Source organism: Lagopus leucura, unplaced genomic scaffold, assembly GCF_019238085.1.
Source record: "Lagopus leucura isolate 7727_CA_CO unplaced genomic scaffold, USGS_WTPT01 Super-Scaffold_100001, whole genome shotgun sequence".
In the NCBI taxonomy this organism is placed as follows: Eukaryota; Metazoa; Chordata; class Aves; order Galliformes; family Phasianidae; genus Lagopus; species Lagopus leucura.
The window spans coordinates 100,833,277-100,853,275 of record NW_024962262.1 but is presented as its reverse complement, the minus strand read 5'-3'; the positions used below and the strand labels follow the sequence as shown (position 1 = coordinate 100,853,275).

The 19,999-nt window shown below is 41.6% G+C and overlaps 2 protein-coding genes across 9 annotated transcripts in view; one reads left to right on the top strand and one right to left on the bottom strand.

Moving 5' to 3' along the window:
* LOC122177272 (rap1 GTPase-activating protein 1-like) overlaps window positions 1-5,408 on the top strand; it is a 57,696-nt gene extending 52,288 nt beyond the window's left edge. For 3 of the 8 annotated variants that reach the window (XM_042866482.1, XM_042866479.1, XM_042866478.1), the window contains 2 exons: window positions 2,203-2,244; window positions 3,791-4,411. In XM_042866482.1, coding sequence (XP_042722416.1) covers window positions 2,203-2,244; window positions 3,791-3,803 — 55 coding nt within the window. In that variant the 3' untranslated portion in view covers window positions 3,804-4,411. Of the gene's footprint in view, window positions 1-1,225; window positions 2,170-2,202; window positions 2,245-3,790; window positions 4,412-4,440 lie in introns of those variants that run through there. The other 5 variants (XR_006178030.1, XM_042866480.1, XR_006178029.1 and 2 more) reach the window with 4 other exon arrangements.
* Window positions 5,409-7,993: 2,585 nt separating this feature from the next.
* GSTK1 (glutathione S-transferase kappa 1) lies at window positions 7,994-17,707 on the bottom strand. Its single transcript, XM_042867495.1, has 8 exons — window positions 17,604-17,707; window positions 17,104-17,185; window positions 16,249-16,377; window positions 13,093-13,193; window positions 12,108-12,143; window positions 10,085-10,201; window positions 9,491-9,584; window positions 7,994-8,298 (listed from the first exon to the last, which is right to left on the bottom strand). The coding sequence occupies exons 1-8, from the start codon at window positions 17,667-17,669 to the stop codon at window positions 8,249-8,251; spliced, it is 675 nt and encodes a 224-aa protein (XP_042723429.1). The 5' UTR covers window positions 17,670-17,707; the 3' UTR covers window positions 7,994-8,248.
* Window positions 17,708-19,999: the final 2,292 nt, after the last annotated feature.

The following is a 19,999-nucleotide window of genomic DNA, read 5'->3' as shown; positions in this document are numbered from 1 at the left end:
GACACTGCTAGAGAGAATGCAGGACGTGCAACTGCTTATTGGTCAGCAGCATCCTTCTTCCAACATTACCATATAATTCCACCTCCTACTCTTCATCCTTTCTGGGAGCTTGTTAGCAAACTTCAAGTTCCTGGCTAAACACGTGTGAGGGACTGATTGGGCAGCTGAAGTAAACTTGTGTAACCAGCAAGAATTTTTCCTAGTATGAAACTACCTTATAGCTGGTCTGTCCTGTAGGTATGTATATGTCCTGGGAAAACAAACAAACAAGAAAAACCCACTGGTTCCTCACTTCTGCATTTGATTGTGGGCTCCTGGGCTTCCCCCACTTCCCAACTCCCATTCTCTGTTCATGAGTTGAGGAGGTGAGCTAGTTGTTTCAAATCAATATCACCTGTTTTCAGAGAGCAAACATTGCACAGGTCTTCATTAAGAACATTTGCATGAATATTGTTTGTTGACATGAGAAATGGCATGCACAGTTTGCATATGAGGTATGATGCAGCATGGAGTTTTGCACTGTTTGTGATTAGCCAGTTTTTCAGAGCTAGGGACCAGCCCACATGCAGTTATACCTTCAGCAACATGCCTGTAGTAGGAAATTAAGGATATGTAATTTCACCACGTAAAGCAAACAGTTTTCACCACAACAGTGTTAGCACAACCCTGTAGGAATAGGTTAGGGCTGTGATTCTAGCAATCTGTCTTGGAGATCCCTATGGTTCTAGAAAATTATCTGCTTACTGTTTACTCATTATGGAACCATAAATCATCATCACTTTATAGGCATATTTCTAAAACAAAATGAATTCCATCCGGGTCTAGAATATTTTAGGCAGACCACATTAATAATGTCGTCCCTGGTATTATGTCATAAACACATTTCTGATTCTTTTTAGGGAATAGCATTATCTATGGCAAGAAGTACAGCATGTTGTTGCTGTTGTCAAGCATTGCAGATTCTAGACTGCAGTGATCAGGACTCTTCATCTATGTCCTACAAAATCAACTTAAAAATAAATATAATGGAAACATACAGATAACAGATAAATTCTTGTACAGTAGAGACAAACCAATAGTTACTTTCAGTTACTGATTTCTAAAACACTCTTCTGCAGTAGTCAAACTGTAATATTTGAAGCTGCGTTGTTCACTTGGACTACTCCTGTCTATTCTCCAACATACAGGGACAGTTATCCTTAGTTTTTTCTGCTTTGTTGTCCAGGTAGCCTTCTGAATAATACTTTCTCCCAAGGACATGGTGAAAGAATGAACCCAGCCTAAGTAACAAGGTAGCAAACTCCCCAGGATCGGGACTCTTTCCAAGTTTCATCTGAAAATCAAGCACTGTACTGTGTATGTCCAAATCCTAGGAAAAGTACACAGGTTTTGTGTGCATGTGTTTTACCTTCTCAGACACATCTGAGTGGGTACATCAAGCCAATCAGGAGTGGACCGGATGCTACTAATGGTTTACCTCACTGAAGATACTGGCAAGACTTTTTGGGTGAAATGAGAGTACTGGCTAAGAGGAGCATGAACTTAGAGGACCTCAAGGACTGTGGAAAGACCAAGTGACACCACATAATGCTCCACTGGCAGTCCCTGGAGCAGGAGTCATGGAGAGGAAGAAGGACAGGAATTATTTTGGAGCATTTTGATTCTAGGCTCTTCCCACTGTCCAATCAGCAGTCACTGAATCAGACTCTACAAATGCTGGGGGAAAGGAGGCTACCTTGAGCACCTCCTCTTCCCTTAGACTTATTCAGAAAGAGAATTAAGTCAAAAGCAGAACACATTTCCACCTCTGTCTCTAGTAAGCACTAGAGATGGATGACCTAGTTTGGGAAATGCAATGCAAAGAAAGAGAATGAAGAAATCTGCTGAGGAAGGGTGCTAAGAAGGTGATACTTAGTGGAAATTTAGGTCCCAGCTCATTTTATTGATTGGCTCTGCCAAGGGAGAAGTATGTTAGCCTTCATTTCCTCCAAAATATATTTTGTAGCCTCATGAGGAAATATCTTTGGCCTATATTGGCCTTGCCTTTACTGTTCTCCCTATTGCATGCTGGCATGTAATATGCCTGGGGCTTTAGGTTTCAATACTGCTTGTAGGTCGAGACTGGCCGTGTTTTGCAGTATTTCTGAATGAATAAATATATTTAATATATTGAAGTTGTCTTATCTTTATTGCCTCTTCCAGCTTTTTGAGTTACTCAACATATTTCAGCACTTTCTCTCTATGGTGAGTATTTCACTGTAAGTGTTACACACATGGTACATTTCACAGCATATAAGCACGTGAGATTCATGAGCTACTCTCTACTAGGAAGTGACAAGTAGTGGTTCCCAAATTCTAAGCTAGGAGAAGCTGACGTTAAAGGTCTTGCTCTGGCAGATATGAAACATGCTCCAGGCTACCTTAAAATACAAAATATTTGAGTGAGCTGTGATCAGTAGATCCAATTTGTCATATATAATGCTTTGAATGTTCCCTTCATAACAGCCATACAGAAGCTAAAAATCTAGTGGAATGGATCTACAGGAGCCACTGAAGCTCTTTTGTCTGCAGGCAGCTGTACACACACAGAGTATAGAAGATGGGCATCTTGACTTGAATACGTTCCTGTCTCCAAGCAGGACTTGTCTGTGCAAGAGCTTGACACTTAATCCTAATAGCTTCTTAATAAGACATGAAAAAAATAATGAACATTTTGGCAAGTAGTTTCTACCTCCTCTCTCCTTCCTTAAACTTTCTTAATTAACCATTTAATAACACTAGTTAAAATGTGCTCTCTATAACAAGTTAATTTTGCTCTCTATACTTGAAGGGAGGTTGTAGGGAGCTGGGGGTCGGCCTCTACTCTCGTGTAACTGGTGATAGGACTAGAGCAAATGGCTTCAAGCTGTGCCAGGGGAGATTTAAGCTGGATGTTAGGAAATACTCCTTCTCTGAAAGAGTGGTCAGGCACTGGAATGGGCTGCCCAGGGATGTGGTGGAGTCACCGACCCTGGAGGTGTTCAAGGAACGTTTGGATGTTGTGTTGAGGGACATGGTTTAGTGAGAACTATTGGTGATAGGTGGATGGTTGGACTGGATGATCTTGTAGGTCTCTTCCAATCTTGGTGTTTCTGTGATTCTGTGCACATGCTTTCCTGATTCCTAGTGTTAAAACTATCCAGAAACATAGCAGTAACATTTTGTAAATTCAGTGACACGAAAAAGTGCTTTCAGTGTTCCTGTGTACTGATTGGAAATTCATGTAAGATCAAATATGACAGGCTGATAGCAGATAGGTAGTCCCTTCCCTTTTGTATGGCAAAAAAAGGCAATGACAGTGCCTTCTAATAGGATTCAGGCACGGTGGAACAATAGCAAAACAAAATTAGCTCACCTCTTCCAATGACCTGTGATGGCTGGAGAGGAGCACAAGAGATATCCAGAGAGATACTGCTCCCTCAGCTGCTAATCCTTAAATGAGGGTGAGGAGAGGTGGATCCAGTCTCCACTCCTTCCAGTCATTCAGATGCATTGCTTGTACCTGAGCTCCCGGGGTAAGCACACCTTCTCACCTGGTGCTCAACCATTTGTTCAGGCAGTGACCTGGCAATTCCAGTGCACTCCACCCCTTCACAGCTTGAACCAACGATTGAGCAAGTTGGGGGTAAGCTCCTGCTGTTTTGGCAATCCAAAGTATGACGTACATCACGATACACATAAATTACCTGTTGCAATGCTGGGTATCAAGACATTGAAGGTGATTGTTGACAGTCTTTTCGTGGTTCTGTAGGGCCAACACTTGATGTTCCTTCAGGAGGCATATCTTCAAGGACCAGTAGTGCTTCAGGTCTGTGCTCACCTGTTCCTGAAAGGTCAACAGGTCACCACTGGGTGTCGTGATGTTTCTTCATGGACACTGAGGCATGCTGGAGTGCTGTTGCTCCCACCAGTGGTCTTGTGAACTTAACAAACTCAAGGGGATTAGTACAGATGTTTAACAGGTATGAGGAGGGGTAGGTCTGCCCTCTGTGGTACGATACAAGCTGTGTTTTTGTCTTGAGTCAACACCTCCACTTGCACTGGGGCATATCCTGGCCTTTGGTACCGTACCCTTTGGCCTGATATCTGTCACTGGATAACTATACCAGGTACTAATGGGGGAGCGGGTTCTAATTTGCCACATGGATCTAATCTGGCCACACACTCCCTCACAAATACGTGAACTTTATTTGCTCCTTTTGCCTCTGTGACACCACATGTAGACCAAGCAGGTGCATGAGTTAGTTCCCTGTGGAAGGTGTGTCGCTCATGTCTACTTGTTGCATGAAATACCAACAGAAGCAGAAAATAAGTGTAAATGAAAATTGGCTATCATCAAGTAAAAGCATTCACCTTCCTTTTGGCCTTGTAACTGTGGTTCTCTTGCTCTCTGTCTTCCAGAGGTCTCTGTGCAAACATCCTGAAGCCTCATACCACAGAAATGATGCAGTGCTGTTTGTAACGATTGATATGCCTATCCAGCCAAAGGCCATAAAAAATCCTAGTGTAATCATTCTGCAAATCAAGTTACCTCTGCTATCTGTGTGCCTTACATAAAGCACAGTGGAATTGATCCCAGTGATCCCCTCTAAACTTTTTATTACATTGGCTGAGGTTCTCTCTCCTTCTCCCTTCTGCTCACTCATGCAGCATTTTCACTCTTCCAATTTTGCCAGAAAACCTTGCTGGATCCTTAAGCCAAGTTGATAGTACAAGGTCCAGGAGTGGTAATTTTTTGCTGTGTCATATCACTCTTCGTTCTTCCATGCAGAGATTTTGTTTTTTCAATATGTTGTATAAAGGTACACAAGCAAACATGTAGGTTTATGTATGGACTTCTGACTTACGCCAAGAGGCACAGTTAAAGTGGATGAACATTGTGACATTTTTCAGTCTATGTGAAATCATCTTGCCCAACCAAGAGGCTATAGACGTGTAGTCTTGAGTGCATTTGCTGATAGCTGTAAGAAGTTGTGGTGATGTCATTGTTTGCAACATTTACAATGTGTCTATGATAATATGTGAAGGGGAAGAAGGTAATAAAAGATTACACGTCTGTGTGAGGCACAGGAGATAGCAAAGTTGAGCCTGCACTTTTGTAGGACAAAGTGAAATTAAAGTTCTTGAAATTCTATTCTCTAGAAATTCTGTCAGTTTTTGAGGTAGAAGAAAAGATGGGATTAAGAGCAATTCTTTGCGCTAGAAATTTTAGGAAGCAAAATGAGGGTGATAAATTTATTCTTATTTTTGCAAATACTGAAGTTTCCTATCTGTGTGCTACCAGTCTTGATAGGAGACCGACTGCCAAAAGACTAAGTACGGCAAAACAAGCAAATGTTCCTAGACAAATTTACATTTAAATGAATGCAGATAATTTGCATTCATCTATGCAATATGGAGAAACTTTAGTTATCCCTAACCAAAGAATGAACTGAGTTAAGCAGAACTAAAAACAAAGAAAACATCTTGGAGCATGGAGAGGAATCCAAGTGTTTTAGTGTTTCCCTTTAGTAAGTTGTCCAATAATTATTCAGCCACAATTAATGTACTGTATAAAAATCAGACTAAACTCTTCTTTTTTCTTTTTTTCTTTTTTCCTGAAGAAATTTAAGACAGTCCGCTTTTTGCCTGCATCTTTCAAAGTCTCTCTTTAGGCTCATACTCTGTCTCATTTTCTGGTACCCTTTCTATTTTGACAGCTAAACATCATGCTATCTTGAAAGTGATAAAGGTGTGAAGCTCTGAGGAACTCGGTATATAGCTAGATAGAAGAGGCATCATCTTTAAGAGAAGAAAACTCTTCCAGCTATTCACAAATAGTTGATAGTACTTATTAGTGCTTAATGCAAACCCCTGTGCACGCTGCAAGACACAATGGTTTAAGTTCTCATTGTAATGTTCAAGTGATGCTTAGTTGTTAGCTGCCCTGCCACCTCATGGCACTCAGAGCAATCAGATGAACAGCTGAGCTCTTCACAGTGGTACTAGGCCACTGATGTCCCCGTAGAATAACATTTATAGAGAGCAGATCAGAAAGGCAAGCCAGGTAAAGAAGCCAAAGTTAGTGCTGAGACTACTTAAATGCCTGCTGTGCCAGATATGAATGCTTAGACTAAAAATATAGCTACTAACCAGCATTTATTGGGGTAGTCATCAGACAGTGTCTGCCAAGAGCCATGGACTCATGATTAGGTCTCTGTAGACAAGAGGCAGAACTTCCTCAGACCTCTGCTCCCAAACAGGCAAATTTTGCTCAAAGTATGTTTGCAGAGTTGCAACAATATGCATCCTCACTGAAATAACTGCAAAGCATGTAATCGCTTACTAGTGGTTATCGCAGGCAACAAGTGATACAGGGAAAAACTTGAGTTCGGATTTTGTTTATCTTCTCAGCAGGGTGTAAATGGTATTTTAGTACCTCAGTCTCTGAGCATTTCATCTCTACTGATTTCAAGTGCATCTGGCAGCCTTGAAGATAATTTCAGAGAAGTACACAACAGTCTGTGAGATCCATTTCCCAAACCAGCAGTTTTGCCACATAGTCTGTTTCTTAAGTCAAGCTCTTTCATAAGATAAAGCTTCATGAGAACCTGGCTTCCACCATCAAATTAATTCAAGACATTTATTGCATTTTCCCCAACTTCTCACCAGAGCTCATTACCTCCACAGAAGTGCATTTTACCCATTTCTGAGACAGCACTGAGAATCAAGTCACTGATGTGGGTCTGGCCTAAAACAAGGTCTCAGCCACTCTATTTTTACCAGCACCTCAGAATTAGTTTTGTAACACTGATAAAGAGCAGGAAATTTCAGGGGAATGATGGTCAAAAACCTGTCCAACATGGCTTGAAAGGACTTATAAAAGCCTATGGCATTCACGTGGATGGTAACTTCTCTGTCATTCTGACTCCTCAGTGAATGTAGCCTTTTATATTCCCCATTTCCTTAAATTTCAGACTGGATCCAGGGTGAACTGGTTAAAAGGAGAAAGGAGTTCTCCAATTTCATGGTATTTCCTGAAGATGCATAAGAGATGTAAGAAGGAAAAATTGTGGATGGGGAAACAAACACTCAGAGCTATAAGAACATGGATATTGGTCTTTTTCTGCTGCCTTGTTCCAGGACTCGCTGTTCAATGACTGAGCATATGTTTTACCTTAACATTAAGAGACAAAAAGAGATACCAGCTGCTTCTAGGCCTTCTGCTTCCTTCACTGATGCATCAGAGGCAGTGAGAAAACATTGAAAAATCAAGCCTCACACAAATCAAGTCAAATACGCTATTCCAATTCAGCCAACGTGAGGCCAAGTTTTCAAACAATTTTAATGTGCAAATTGTAAGGACTGTAGTCAGAGGAGGGAGTGCCAAATTAAGTGTTTTGATTTTAATCTTATTGTTTGCATATCTTCCCCCCTGCAGACTGTATAACGCCAAGTCCCTCATAGTCACATCCTAGATCACTGTTGAACAGTCAGCAACAAGGCCATTCTTGAGGCAGCAAAGCATAGTCGAGTTTAGTTGCCAACTGAGCTTACATCATGTTTGCCACTGTTTTCCAAGGATGCTACTGCAAAATTGGCATTAATTAAAAACCTCCGCAAGGGCTGGAGCTGGTGCCTATGAATGTGCATGTGTGGTGACCTCCAGTGTCAGTCACATGAGTGCAGGTATAAATACTGTCCAGTTGAGGGAGCAGTTATTTTTTAAGTACTTGACTCGTTTCCCAGATACTGATACCCAGATCGCTGTGCTGCAAGGTGAAAGGAAGCATGAATGCCTTGTCCTGTGCTTCTTCCGTCCTTGTTGTATCTTGGACTTAAAAGGCAAATGTGGGCAACTTCTCTTAGGCTGTACGTGTGTTTGACAAGTGGGAAGATATGAGAACTCTAAACATCAAGATATTGGTCCCATAATAATTTAATCCTTATACTTTCGGTTGGAAAAAAGATTACGTTTTAACCTGAAAGAAGTTAAATCTTTAATGTTAAACATTAATCTTTGAAAGCAATACATTTGTATTTGTAAAGAACAGATCAGATTGTTCATACTGGTAAATCTCAAACTTCTTAACTAGAAATGAAATTGATCTGTAGAGTTAGCAGTTAAGGAAGAGAACGCCATCTCTCTATAAAATTGGATACATAATCACCAAAGATCAACCATATATGTAAGTGTTGTCTTTTCATTCTTAGGTATTTCCCCAAGACTTCACAGTTTTGGGCTTGGAGCTGAGGGAACTGGTCCCAGCCATTTTTCACCTGCAAGACAAATCAGCACATAAAGAGTTAAAATTTAATACAGATAAATAATTGTCTAGTCACATTTATGCAGCTGAACGTCTATTCCTACTCTTCCTTCAAAGGGCAAATACTGATGATGGAACACAAATATTTCTCTTGTATGTCATGCTTCAGGCATCTTCCAGCATCCTTCACTGCATAGTTACAAATGAAGTGGTATGGAAGAATTATTTCCTCTGTTACAGATAAGAAATTCTGCAGGTCCTGAATGCTATGCTGAAGCCAAATGTTTTAAGGACTACTTCTTTTCAGGGGCTAGAGGAAAGAGTATGAAGGGTAAGAGGCTGGGCAATCAGAGAAACAATTTGAAGTGGAAACTAGTGGAAGAGGGAAGAGCATTCCAGTTAGGATTAGAAATGATCAAAACGGCTGTTTAAAACTTCATATTCTTTACTCTCATTTTCACAAAGAATATTTTTAAATAATCCAAACCCATTCAAATAAAGAAAACAAGCATACAAAAGTTTCCTTCTGTTTAGTCTATGACCAAATTTAATTTACATTAATGATGATCTGCTGCTGACATTTTTCCACAAATGCATTGGACCTAATTACACACAACTCTTTCTAGTCACTGCTTTCCTATTCTCCAAGTGCAGCCAAATCTAAGATCAGATTCCCTCTAACTCAGGTGACCAAGTTTAGTTGCATTTTATTAAGAGAAATGAAAATAAGTACATTCCCATCAAAGAGGATGGTCAGTCAATGGATTTCTGTTTAAAATTGTGTAGTTATGTAACAATGAACTACGGATTTAAGAGCTGTGATAGCATGTTGTTTATTGAGGAGGAACAGATTTAAGGTAAAATGTCAGAATAGCAGAAAGTCAGTGTCACTCAGTCTTAATCTTATCCAAGATGTAACACCCAGTATCAAGTAGTTAAATATGAACATTTTGAAATCTAAACAAATTTAATAGCAATTTAAGAATGGCGCATGGTGCACAAAACCTTGAACCACACCAATGAGAAAGGTTGGAGAACTCAGATTATTTCTTCCCTGGGAAAAGGACTACATATTTGGTCACTCTAAATGTACTAAAATCCATTCCAGAAAGCAGTTTCATCCCTTGAGAAGTACAGTCAACATTATTTTATATTTGAAGAACATGAACACTATTTCATTCATATTTACTATTTCACACACTCACCTATAATGCTAGCTAGCAGCTCCAAACGATCAGAGCCAAAAAAGAGATGAGGGTTTCCATTAACATGTGCCACAACAGCAGGCATCCCAAAAGCCTATTGACAGCATGGAGATTAAATTGTGAATGTTATAATGAGAGAAACTTTTGTAGGCACATGATCAGTGTTCAGGAATAAAATCCAAAATGTTGACTTTTCTTGCCTTCTCTTCATTTGAACTTCATTCTGAAAGATGAGTCTAATGGAGCTATCAGAAAGTAAAGGGCTCTCCAAAGACTGTACGCCCCTCCTGAATGAGCAAAAAAAGCAGTGTGGTAAACCCACAGTTTTATCTAAAGTAGTGATAGATGGTATTTCTTGATTCTGGCCCTGTAGCTGCCCATTCTTGTCAATCAACTTGAACGGGCTGAATGGGCTTCCCAGATGACAATGCAATAAATTACCAGTGAGTTAGCTTGTACATGTTCAAAAAGCAAAAGAGAGATGGTCTGTATAGTGCTTTATAACCATCACCTTCATTGTTCCTTGCTTCCCAGTGTTCTTAATGGGGAAGGAATGCCTAGCTGTGACATCAAAAGGCATTGGAAGCACCTCACCCCATATTTTATCGCTTCCTCAGTTGTGTCCTTCAGACGATTCTTCACTTCAGGGGATGAAATCATTTCAAGTAGCTTCTGGGTGAGCTCAGAGGATAGCCCAGTCTTTTCTGCTACCTGACAAGTGACAATAAAATCAGGCATGCTCTAATACAACATATTCTAATTCCTACTATGGACTAATTAAATTTTTTCTTCAATGTTTATTACATTAGTTTACTTAAAAAGTTTATTACAAAAAAAAAAAAAAATCACAAAATATTCTTGAAGTCCTTCTTGCTCATTATCTTGCTTTATTCCCAATCCACTCTCATTTGTTAACTTCTAGTCCCTGAAGCTCTAAACATGCTGGTTTTTATTCAGGCATTCCAGAGAAAATACTGAGTGTAATATTTGCTAAGACAGAAACATTTTGTAGTACAAGTGTGGCCACATAGGAGCTCAGATACTTGTAACTCATGGTGTTTTTAAAAACTATCTCACAAAGAACACTGATTTCCTAACATCTACCTGCTTTTTTTTTTTTTTTCCCCTGTCCTTCAAGAAAAGTAAAAGTAATCCTGAGAGAAAATGCTCACAGTCACTTTTTCTTTCACTTAGAAACCACATTTTCTTGTACTTTCTCCTCCTCCCATACCAGGAGGATCAGTAACTCTTTTTAACTCTACTTGAGTGGGAGATACACATGAGTAATCTGATAATAATACAAAATGTTGTGCAAGCATGGTACACAAAGCATTTAGACTGCAACCTTTGCACACAGACATAATATCTGATTGTCACCATTTCAGAGGAGGAGCATTCAGGAGGACTGGGTCAGGATTCTGAGGCTACATTGGTTCTATAGGAAGTTACAAGAAGTCACTGCTAACTAAGAACTGGGTTTAAAAAAAATAAATAATACTACAGGCACATATGGAACTGTATCAAGTAAACAACATACCATTTCTCAAACACTGTGTAAAAGAAATTCTCCTCTAAATACTCAGATGAAAAAAGATTGCAACCTATTGCGGCCTTGGATGGTTTATTTCTACAAGAGAGGAAGGTCTAATATTTGCTGTAGGGGCAGGAAAAAAAAAATACAGACAGAAGCAAACGAGGAGATGCCTACATCCCTGCCATGCTGAACATGGATACACTCAAAGACTGCCAAGGAATGGCTAAATTACTTGGAGTTCAAATTTTGTCTCTTGGAAAGATAAATAAAGTGCCACCATTTTCTGAAATTCCAGTGAAGAGATGTGTTAAGATGAAACAAAAAAGCAATGAGTAGACTGGGGAAACAGCTGGACTACAAGTTTCAAATAGCAATGGCAGATAGTAGAGCCTGTATCTCTTAGGCACAGGCAATTCTTTTTTTCTTCACGTTCCAGTAACTTAATAATAAAATCATAGAATCATAGAGAAACATAGAAAGGAGATTCCTTAAATAGGGACACATAAACTTAGATGCCATTACAGCCTTAACTGCCATAAACAAAATCTCACTTGCAAAAGACTATATAAGACAACTGCAATTTCTAAACACATAAGATGGCAATACAACACTAAATTTAATAGTAAAAACCTCGCTCCATCATTTCAAGGAGCATCAACTTTCCTGGCAAAGTGAACCATTTCACAAGAAGATTTCATCCATGCATAATGTCAAAACCTCAGGGCATCCTGGAGACTACTTATTTCTTTAACCACTGTTAAGAAAACTGAATTAATAATAATTCATTTTCCATTCCAGGTGTTTTGCTATATGAACTAGGAAAAAAAAAAAAAAGAAAAAAAAAGGAGATTTTTATTCTGAGTATAAGAATTATAAATAAATAAATAAAATTTGAAACAGATCAGGTAGGAAAGTTAAACCCCCACTTTTTTCAAGCAGAAAATTTTAAAATCTCCAAGTGGTCATTTCAAAAATTTATAATAATAAAGGCACACTAAGCTGTCTCCATGGTTGTTACTGATCCAAGTAATCAGTAAGAATAAACCAGAAAAGCAGAAGCACTAACAAAAAGAAGAGACTTACAGCCAAAATACTCTCCACCTGACTGATATCTTCATGCTGTTAAAAGAAGAAAATAAGTAGTTTGCTTAACATGAACAAGAGCTCAGTTCTGGACTTGAAAGGAAGTTTCCTAAGAAAACAGAAATAAAACAACATTAGTTGTCCCTGCTGGAGAAGTTTTTTCAGGAAAACATTTGAGTTACCTAATCAAAGATTGTTCTGACACAAACTGCTGATTCTCTCAGTCTGTAGTACTCTCAATACTGAAAATAATAAGGAACAGCAAATTAAGACAACTAGAAGTGAGTTCTTTTCTTGCAGTGACTCCTGAATTACTGCTGTGGTTTACTCTGGCAAGACTCTCAGCTCCACACAGTCATTGGCTCACCTCTACCCTTACAGTGGGATAGGGGAGAGAACTGGAAAAAGGTAAAACTGTGGGTTGAGACAAAGACACTTTAGTAGGGCTGAAAAGGAAGGGGAAAATTGTGAATATATACATATGTGTGTATATACACACGTACACACACGTATGCACAAAAGTGATGAGCAGTTCTATTGCTCACCATATGCCAAATACTGCCCACCCAGTCCCTGAGCAGCAGCTTCCCTCCAGCCAAAAACCCCATTTTTATCATTACATACAGCATCACAGAATCCTGGTTCTGTCCCCTCCCAGCTCTTTGAGCAATCCCAGCTCCTCACAGGCAGAGCCTACAAGAAGCTGAAATGTCCTTGGCTCTGTGCAGCACTGCTCAGCAACAGCTAAAACATCAGTTTTTTAACCACATTATTTTTCTCCTAAATCAAAAACATGGCATCGTATCAGCCACCATCATGAAAACTAACTTTAGCCCAGCTGAAACCAAGATGGACACTGATGACCTCATGTTTCCTTCCATGACTTCTAATTGAAAGACTTTTCCTTTCTTTTGCTCACATTTCACATTTAACGAAGCGAGTCAGAAAAGTTGACAGAAAGGATCAAGGCTTCATAAATACTGACCTGTGACCAAAAACGTAACCAGAACTCTCTAGATAAGGGTTCCAAGTACTTTGGTTGTGTCATATCAATGGCTGTGATGAAACGCATGGCTCCAAGAGTGTCTGGAATTAGTGGAAACAAAGAAACATGCTGAAACATGGCACAGAGTCACTAACAGGTAAGAGTTTTAAGAGGTATTACCTAAATACAGTATAATCTTATTTGTAACTATTTCCAAATAGTAACATTTCTGCTGAATCAACTGTATCTTCAGTGTTAATTTGGAAGTTTTTTTCCTCAGAACTTCCTTTCATGGTTAAAAAACACACACATTTCTTACTGCTAACAGATACAGGGAGAGGCTATGGACAGAGAATCCATCTTCACCGAATCACAGGGGTTGGAAGGTACCTTGAGAGATCATCGAGTCCAAACTCCCTGCTAAAGCAGGCACCATACAACAGGTCGTACAGGTAGGCATCCAGATGGGTATTGAATATCTCCACAGAAGGAGATGCCACAACTTTTCTGGGCAACTTATTCCATTTCTGTCATCACCCCTACTGTAAAGAATTTCTTCTGCATTTTGGTATGGAACTTACTATGTTCAAGTAGTACTTGAATGTACTACTCCTTGTCCTATGGCTACACACCACTGAGAAGAACCTGGCCTCAACCATTTGCCTCCCACCTCCCTTGCGATATTTATAAACATTTATCAGATACCTTCTCAGTCTTTTCCCTAGGCTGAACAGGCCCAAGGTTACTCAGCCTTTCTTCACATGGGAGATGCTCCAGGCCCTTAATTATCTTTGTGGTCCTTTGCTGGACTCCTTCTAGGAGATCCCTGTCTTTTTTGAACTGGGGAGCCCAGAACTGGACACAGTAGTCTCTAAATGTGGCCTCTCCAGGGCAGAGTAGAGGGGGAGGATAATCTCCCTCGACCTGTGGCCATGCTCTTTCTAATGCACTCCAGGATACCACTGGCCTTCTTGGCCACAAGGGCACACTGCTGGCTCATAGCCAACCTTCTGTCCACCAGGTCCTTCTCTGCAGAGCTTCTCTCTAGCAGGTTATCATCTAACCTGAACTGATGCACAATGCAGTTATTCCTCTCCAAGTGCAAGACTACACTTGCTCTTGTTAAACCTCATCAGGTTCCTCTCTACTCATCTCTCCAATCTGTCCAGGTCTTGTTGAATGGTAGCAAAGCCTTCAGGTGTGCCAGCCAATATTCCCAGCTTTGTATCATCAACAAACTTGCTGAGGGTGGATTCTATCCCTTGACACAGGCTGTTGAAGATTACGTCAAACAAGACTGAACACTGAACCAACCCCTGTGGAACACAGCTAGTTACAGGCCTCCAGCTAAACTCTGCACCAGTGATGACAACTCTCTGAGCTCTGCAAGTCACCCAGTTTTCAATCCATCTCACTGTCCACTCATTTACCCCACATTTTCTAAGTCTTATAACAAGGACTTTGTGGGAGACAGTGTCAAACACCTTGCTGAAGGCACACAACATTCACTGCTCTCCCCCCCATCTACCCAGCCAGTGATGACATCATAGAAGGCTATCAGATTAGTCAAGCACGATACCCCCTTTGTAAATCCATGTTGATTACTTCTGATAACCTTTTTCTCTTCCAATTGCTTGGAGATGGAATTCAGAACAAGCTGTTCCATCACCTATCCAGGGATGGAGGTGAGGCTGACTGGCCTGTAGTTTCCTGGATCCTTCTTCTTGCCCTTTTTAAACATTGGAGTGACATTGGCTATCCTCCAGTCTTTAGGCACCTCTCCTATTTGCCAGGATCTTTCAAAGACGATAGCCAGTAATTCAGCAACCACCTCTGCCTGTTCTCTCAGTGGGCGCATCCCATCGGGGCCCATGGATTTGTGTGTGTTGACTCTGGCTAGGTGTTCTCTGACCAGATCCACCTCAGCCAATGGAAAGTTCACCTTTACTCAAACTCTCTCTCTTATACTCAAACTCTCTCTCTTACCTCCAGGGTCTGGGATTCCTGAGAGCTAGCCTTAGCAATGAAGACTGAGGCAACAAAAGCATTCAGAATTCCTTCTCAGTATCACCTGTTACCAAAGGCACCCTCCTCAATTAGAAGGGGACTCTCATTTTCTCTAGTCTTCCTTCTACTGCTGACATACTTAAAATGCTTTTCTTGTTATCATTTACCTCCTTTGCAAGGCTTAATTCCAAGAGGGTCTTAGCCTTCCTCGTTGCATCCCTACAGGCCCTGACAACATTCCCATATTCTTCCAAGGCAGACAGGCCCTTTCTCTACATTTCATAGAACTTCTTTCCTTTCAATTTATCCATGAGTTCCTTGCTCTTCCACACAGGCCTCCTGCCACCTTTCCCCAATTTCTTACTTTTAGGGATTCACTGATCCCAAGCTTCCCTCAGACATCACATCCCCGACCAGCTCTTTCTTAGTAAAAACAAGGTCAAGCAGTACACTTCCATTCATTAGCTCCTCCACCACCTCCATCAGAAAGTTATTATCAACACACTGCATGAACTGCCTGGACTTTGTGTGCCTGGCCATGGCGCTTATCCAACAAACATCAGGATGGTTGAAGTCCCCCATGATAACCATTGCTGGGGATCACCGGGCTACTTCCAGCTGTTTGTAGAAGGCCTCTTCCACTTCCACCTCCTGATCAAGCCACAACACTGTCACCAATGTTAGCCCACCCCTTGACTCTTACCCATAACCTCTCCTCTTGTTCATCATTCCCCCTCAACTGGAAGTCAACGCATTCTACTTGTTCTCTCACACAAAGGGCAACTTCACCACCTTGCCTCACCAGTCTCCCTTTCCTTAAAAGGACAGAGCCATCCATGACAGCATTCCAGTCACAGGAGCCGTCCCACTCTGTCTGTGTGACTGCACGCAGACCTCTAGTTCTTCCTGATTATTTCCCATGCTATATGCATTGCTACATAGGCACTTTCGAGAAACAGAGGGTGCAGGTATCTCTAGGGGGATGCAAGAAGTTTAAGCCAGGCTATTGGCAACGTTATCTTCTCTGAAGAATAATCACAAGATCCAATCAGACAAATGAGAGGCTTCTCTTTTTTTCTTAACCTTTACTGTAATGGAGGATTTAAACAACGATTGACAAATGTTGTCTAAGCTAAATCTCTTACTTACTTTTACCAAGGATACGTTGGAAGACATCTTCTGGAACTGTTAAAGGCACCTGATAATATTTTGCCATCCTTATTATATCCTTCCGCATGTATTCTGCACGCTTTGGCAACAATGCTGGAGGCTTGTTACCTTTCAGAAAAAGTTCTATTTTAAGCAGAAGATTTCAAGTATGCTATAAAAACACTGGACAAAACAAAACATGACAAATGAGATCTCACCTACACACATACCCAAGGAAAAGCAATTTTATACAGCAATAGTAAAATGTATGCAGATTTTCCAAATGTAACACTATGATTTAAAACACAATTTATTTTGGTTTTACAGAGACTGGTAGTTTAAATTAGCAGAACCAGTTTTAAACAATGGTGAAAACTTCCTGATAGGCATCTGTATTGATTCAGATTGATGACTTTTAAGGTAAACAACCACGGACTGATAAACAAGGGCGGGGGATTGTTAATTTCGTGATTTATAAATCTCAGGGAATCCTAATAAGGCCCCAAGTGCTATTTTATAATATTCTTTGATCCTTCACGTATATTACAAACTATAAGAGTTCCACAGATTTATTCTAGTTTTAATTCAACCTGAAACTTTCAGAAGATCATTCCATGTAGAATTATTGTTATTCTATTTTAGGACTGAAGAACTTTGTGGCATTTACACATTCCGCATGCAGCACTTGTGGGGTACACAGCACAAAATTCCTTGCAGCCGACTTCTAGGTCACTGCTGAGCTCCACGACCCTATATTTACTTTGCTATTGGTGCCAAAAATGAGTTTAAGGCTGGCTCTGCCATCACCCACAGAACTATCCTACTAAGGAATGCCAACCTCCCCACATTAGCTACCAGTTGACTGCATTATGCCGCCAAGGAAAGCCGGACGAAAGCGCAAATCAATATTCCATATGTGCTGGTATCGGCAGAGAACCTGCAACACAGAAAGGCAAGCCAGATTGACAAGAGATGTCTGCAGATCTGCATGCAAAAACAAGCGTTCGGCTGGGACGTGCCTCCTAAACGCCCCCTGGTTTTCAACCCGCCACAAAAAAAACTTAAAGGTCCCCGGCAAACGGGATTAAAAACAAAAATCGAAACACATTATGGGCAAAGCAAAGCAAAGCAAACCAGAAACAAGCACAAAACGGAAACGAAGCAGGGATCTTGCGATAAGCGCACCGGCTCCGTGCCGCTCTGGTCGCAGCGAGGGAAGCCCTAAGGGGCAGGGAAACGAGACGCCCTTCGGCTGACTCCGGCCCTCGCTCGTGCCTACTCGGCCCCTTTACCAGCGGCCGTGGTGAACCGCGGGATCCCCGGGAGCGGTCTCCCTCCACACTTCCTCCCCTCACCTCGAACCCCAGCCAGGAGTAAGGAGACACCACATCGTAAAAGAGCTCCACGACCACCCGACCCATGTCACCCCGCTCTCGTCCCCCGCCGCGCCGTGTCGACACGCCCCTACTACCCAGCGCCAACCCCCCCCCCCCCTCGGGCAGGCGGGCGCTGACGGGGCCTGGGCGCTCTTCCGCTCACGTGAGTCCGGCCTGGTGGCGGGGCAGCGTGCGTGTTGTCCGTTAGGTGCAGTCAGTGGGTCGCGTCCGTCTTCCGAGGAGCTTCCTGCCGCACAGCTGGAGCCCAGCTGTGAGGTGCTCTTTGCTGTCTCTCCTTTGAAACCTGGCTTGGGAAATCGAGGGAGGGAGGGAGCCTGTGCCCTTCTCCGTGCTGAGGTGGGAGGAGAGGAAGCTCCTGAGGAGGACAGAGGGGAGCTGCCTTAGCCGTTCCGGCATGTTTTCCCGAAAGCACGCTTCTCCCGTTGGAGCCGACGGAGGGTACGTACGGACACTGAGCGGCTCTCCCTGGGCAGTTTGCATTGCAGCCTGCAGCCTGGGGACGGGGTGGGGGAACAGCTGAGAGGGTCTCGGGTGTAAGGCTGGCATGGGACCCTGCCCCGCGATGGCTGTTTTGTGGTGGGAGCGGGTAGAGGAGCTCTTGTAGGCTGACTGAAAATGAAGCTCACTTAAACTCCTTTTTCCATCTTTTGTCCCTGCTCCTAATCATCCCACAAGAAATTCTGTGCAATTCCAAAATGCACTTCACCTGCATCCTGCAATTGTGTCACAGATCCCCCTTAGCCCGGATAATAATCCATAGACCAATTCCGCAGCCTTTATCTCAACCCATGAATTCTCACACTTTTACCTTTTTGATTCTCCTACCCTATGCCTCCTGAGAAGAGTGAGCGAGCAGCTGTGTTTTACTTAGCTGCCTGCCAGGGTGAACCTACACGATTATGGCATAGAAAGAGAAAAAGAGAATCAATGTTTCTCTCTCTAGTCACATTTGCAATTTGCTTGTATATAGTTCTGCATCTTAAGGACAAGAACAGCCTCTCACTGAGTTTGTCATCTTATAAAGTACTATATAGAAAATTAGTTCAGGAATCCACTCTGTATGTGACAAATAAAATATCCAAAAGGTGAAACGCAGCATCAATAATTCTCTTGCAGTTCATTCTCCATTCCTAGTTATCTCCAGAAAGAAGTTCTGTGAATTTGGGGGAGAAATTGTACAAGGTTTAGGGCTGGTTCAGCCCAGTTCTGTGACTAATGGGGTGGAGGGACCCACCAACCAATGCTCCAGGAGAGGGGAAATGTGGAAGGATAGGGAGATGAACTTAAGAACAAAACAGCAGCAGTGAGCTAAGGGAGAAAAATAATTCACTAAATGTGATAGTGGGATGCAAGGCAATATAATACGATATAATTGGAACTGAAGGCAGTAAATCAAATTAAATGAGAGAGTGTCCAAAACCAAAGGCCTTACTCTAAGGTGAGACGGGTAGGGAGCACACGCCACAGAGATGAGAAGTAAAAGAAAGGGAGCATTTTGTGACTCACGGGAAGTTTCATCTTTCCCTCTAAATGGAAAATGGAACAGTGAAAATTTGGGATACAAATCTTCTCTTCTGAGAACCAGGTGCCTGGAACTATCAACTATATACTTGCAGGTGCTAGCAATTGGAAACCAAGATCCAAGGGGAGCATCTCATAAGAGTGTCTAAGGTCAACAGCATGGAACTGGAGCATTAACTCTTTAACTCCTTGTGTGCTACATAATGTTGTGGTGTGGAATACTGATAACAAATATCATAAAACCGTGACAGAAACATACTTTCAGGAAAAGATCTTTAAACAGCTTTTAATAAGAAAATACCATATGTTGAAAAGTTACCTCAATAGAAAAGAAAAAAAGCAATGAAAATATTTAGAAATAAAAACCAAAATTGTCCATGCAGTCATGGGAAGTTTGAAAAACTGTCTTAACAATCACGTTTATATTTCTTCTACATATGTTAACACTTCTCTGCAAATAAACCAAACTTACGAAAACTAATCCTAAATGCAAGCTTTTCTGGTTCCAATTAGCATTTTTGGAACAGTGATGTGTTACAGAACTGCTCGGTACTGCTCAGCAGTCTCGATCATTGTCCCAGCTCTTCAATGTCATCGTACCCTGTGTCTTCAAGAGCAGGGGATAAATCTCTCTGAGCTCCAGATGTTCTGTTTCTTGACACATTAGGACTCCAGTCTGAAAGCATGAAGGGAAAACCACTGAGATAAATGCCCACTCTGCATGTGTTACATCCACATGGTTGTGCAGCTGACAGCACGGGCTGTCTGTTGCTGCCTCCTGAAAGACTTGAGAAAAGCTTATTTTATTCTACTTCCTGCCACATATAAAAATA

What these genes read in the sequence shown, in the direction of transcription:
- GSTK1 (XM_042867495.1), bottom strand. Translation starts at nt 17,669, where the DNA reads ATGGGTCGGGTGGTCGTGGAGCTCTTTTACGATGTGGTGTCTCCTTAC. An exon ending in ACTCCTGGCTGGGGTTCGAG is followed by an intron (nt 17,186 to 17,603) that starts GTGAGGGGAGGA and finishes TCTGTGTTGCAG; the next exon opens with GTTCTCTGCCGATACCAGCA. An exon ending in CCAACGTATCCTTGGTAAAA is followed by an intron (nt 13,194 to 16,248) that starts GTAAGTAAGAGA and finishes CACTAATTCCAG; the next exon opens with ACACTCTTGGAGCCATGCGT.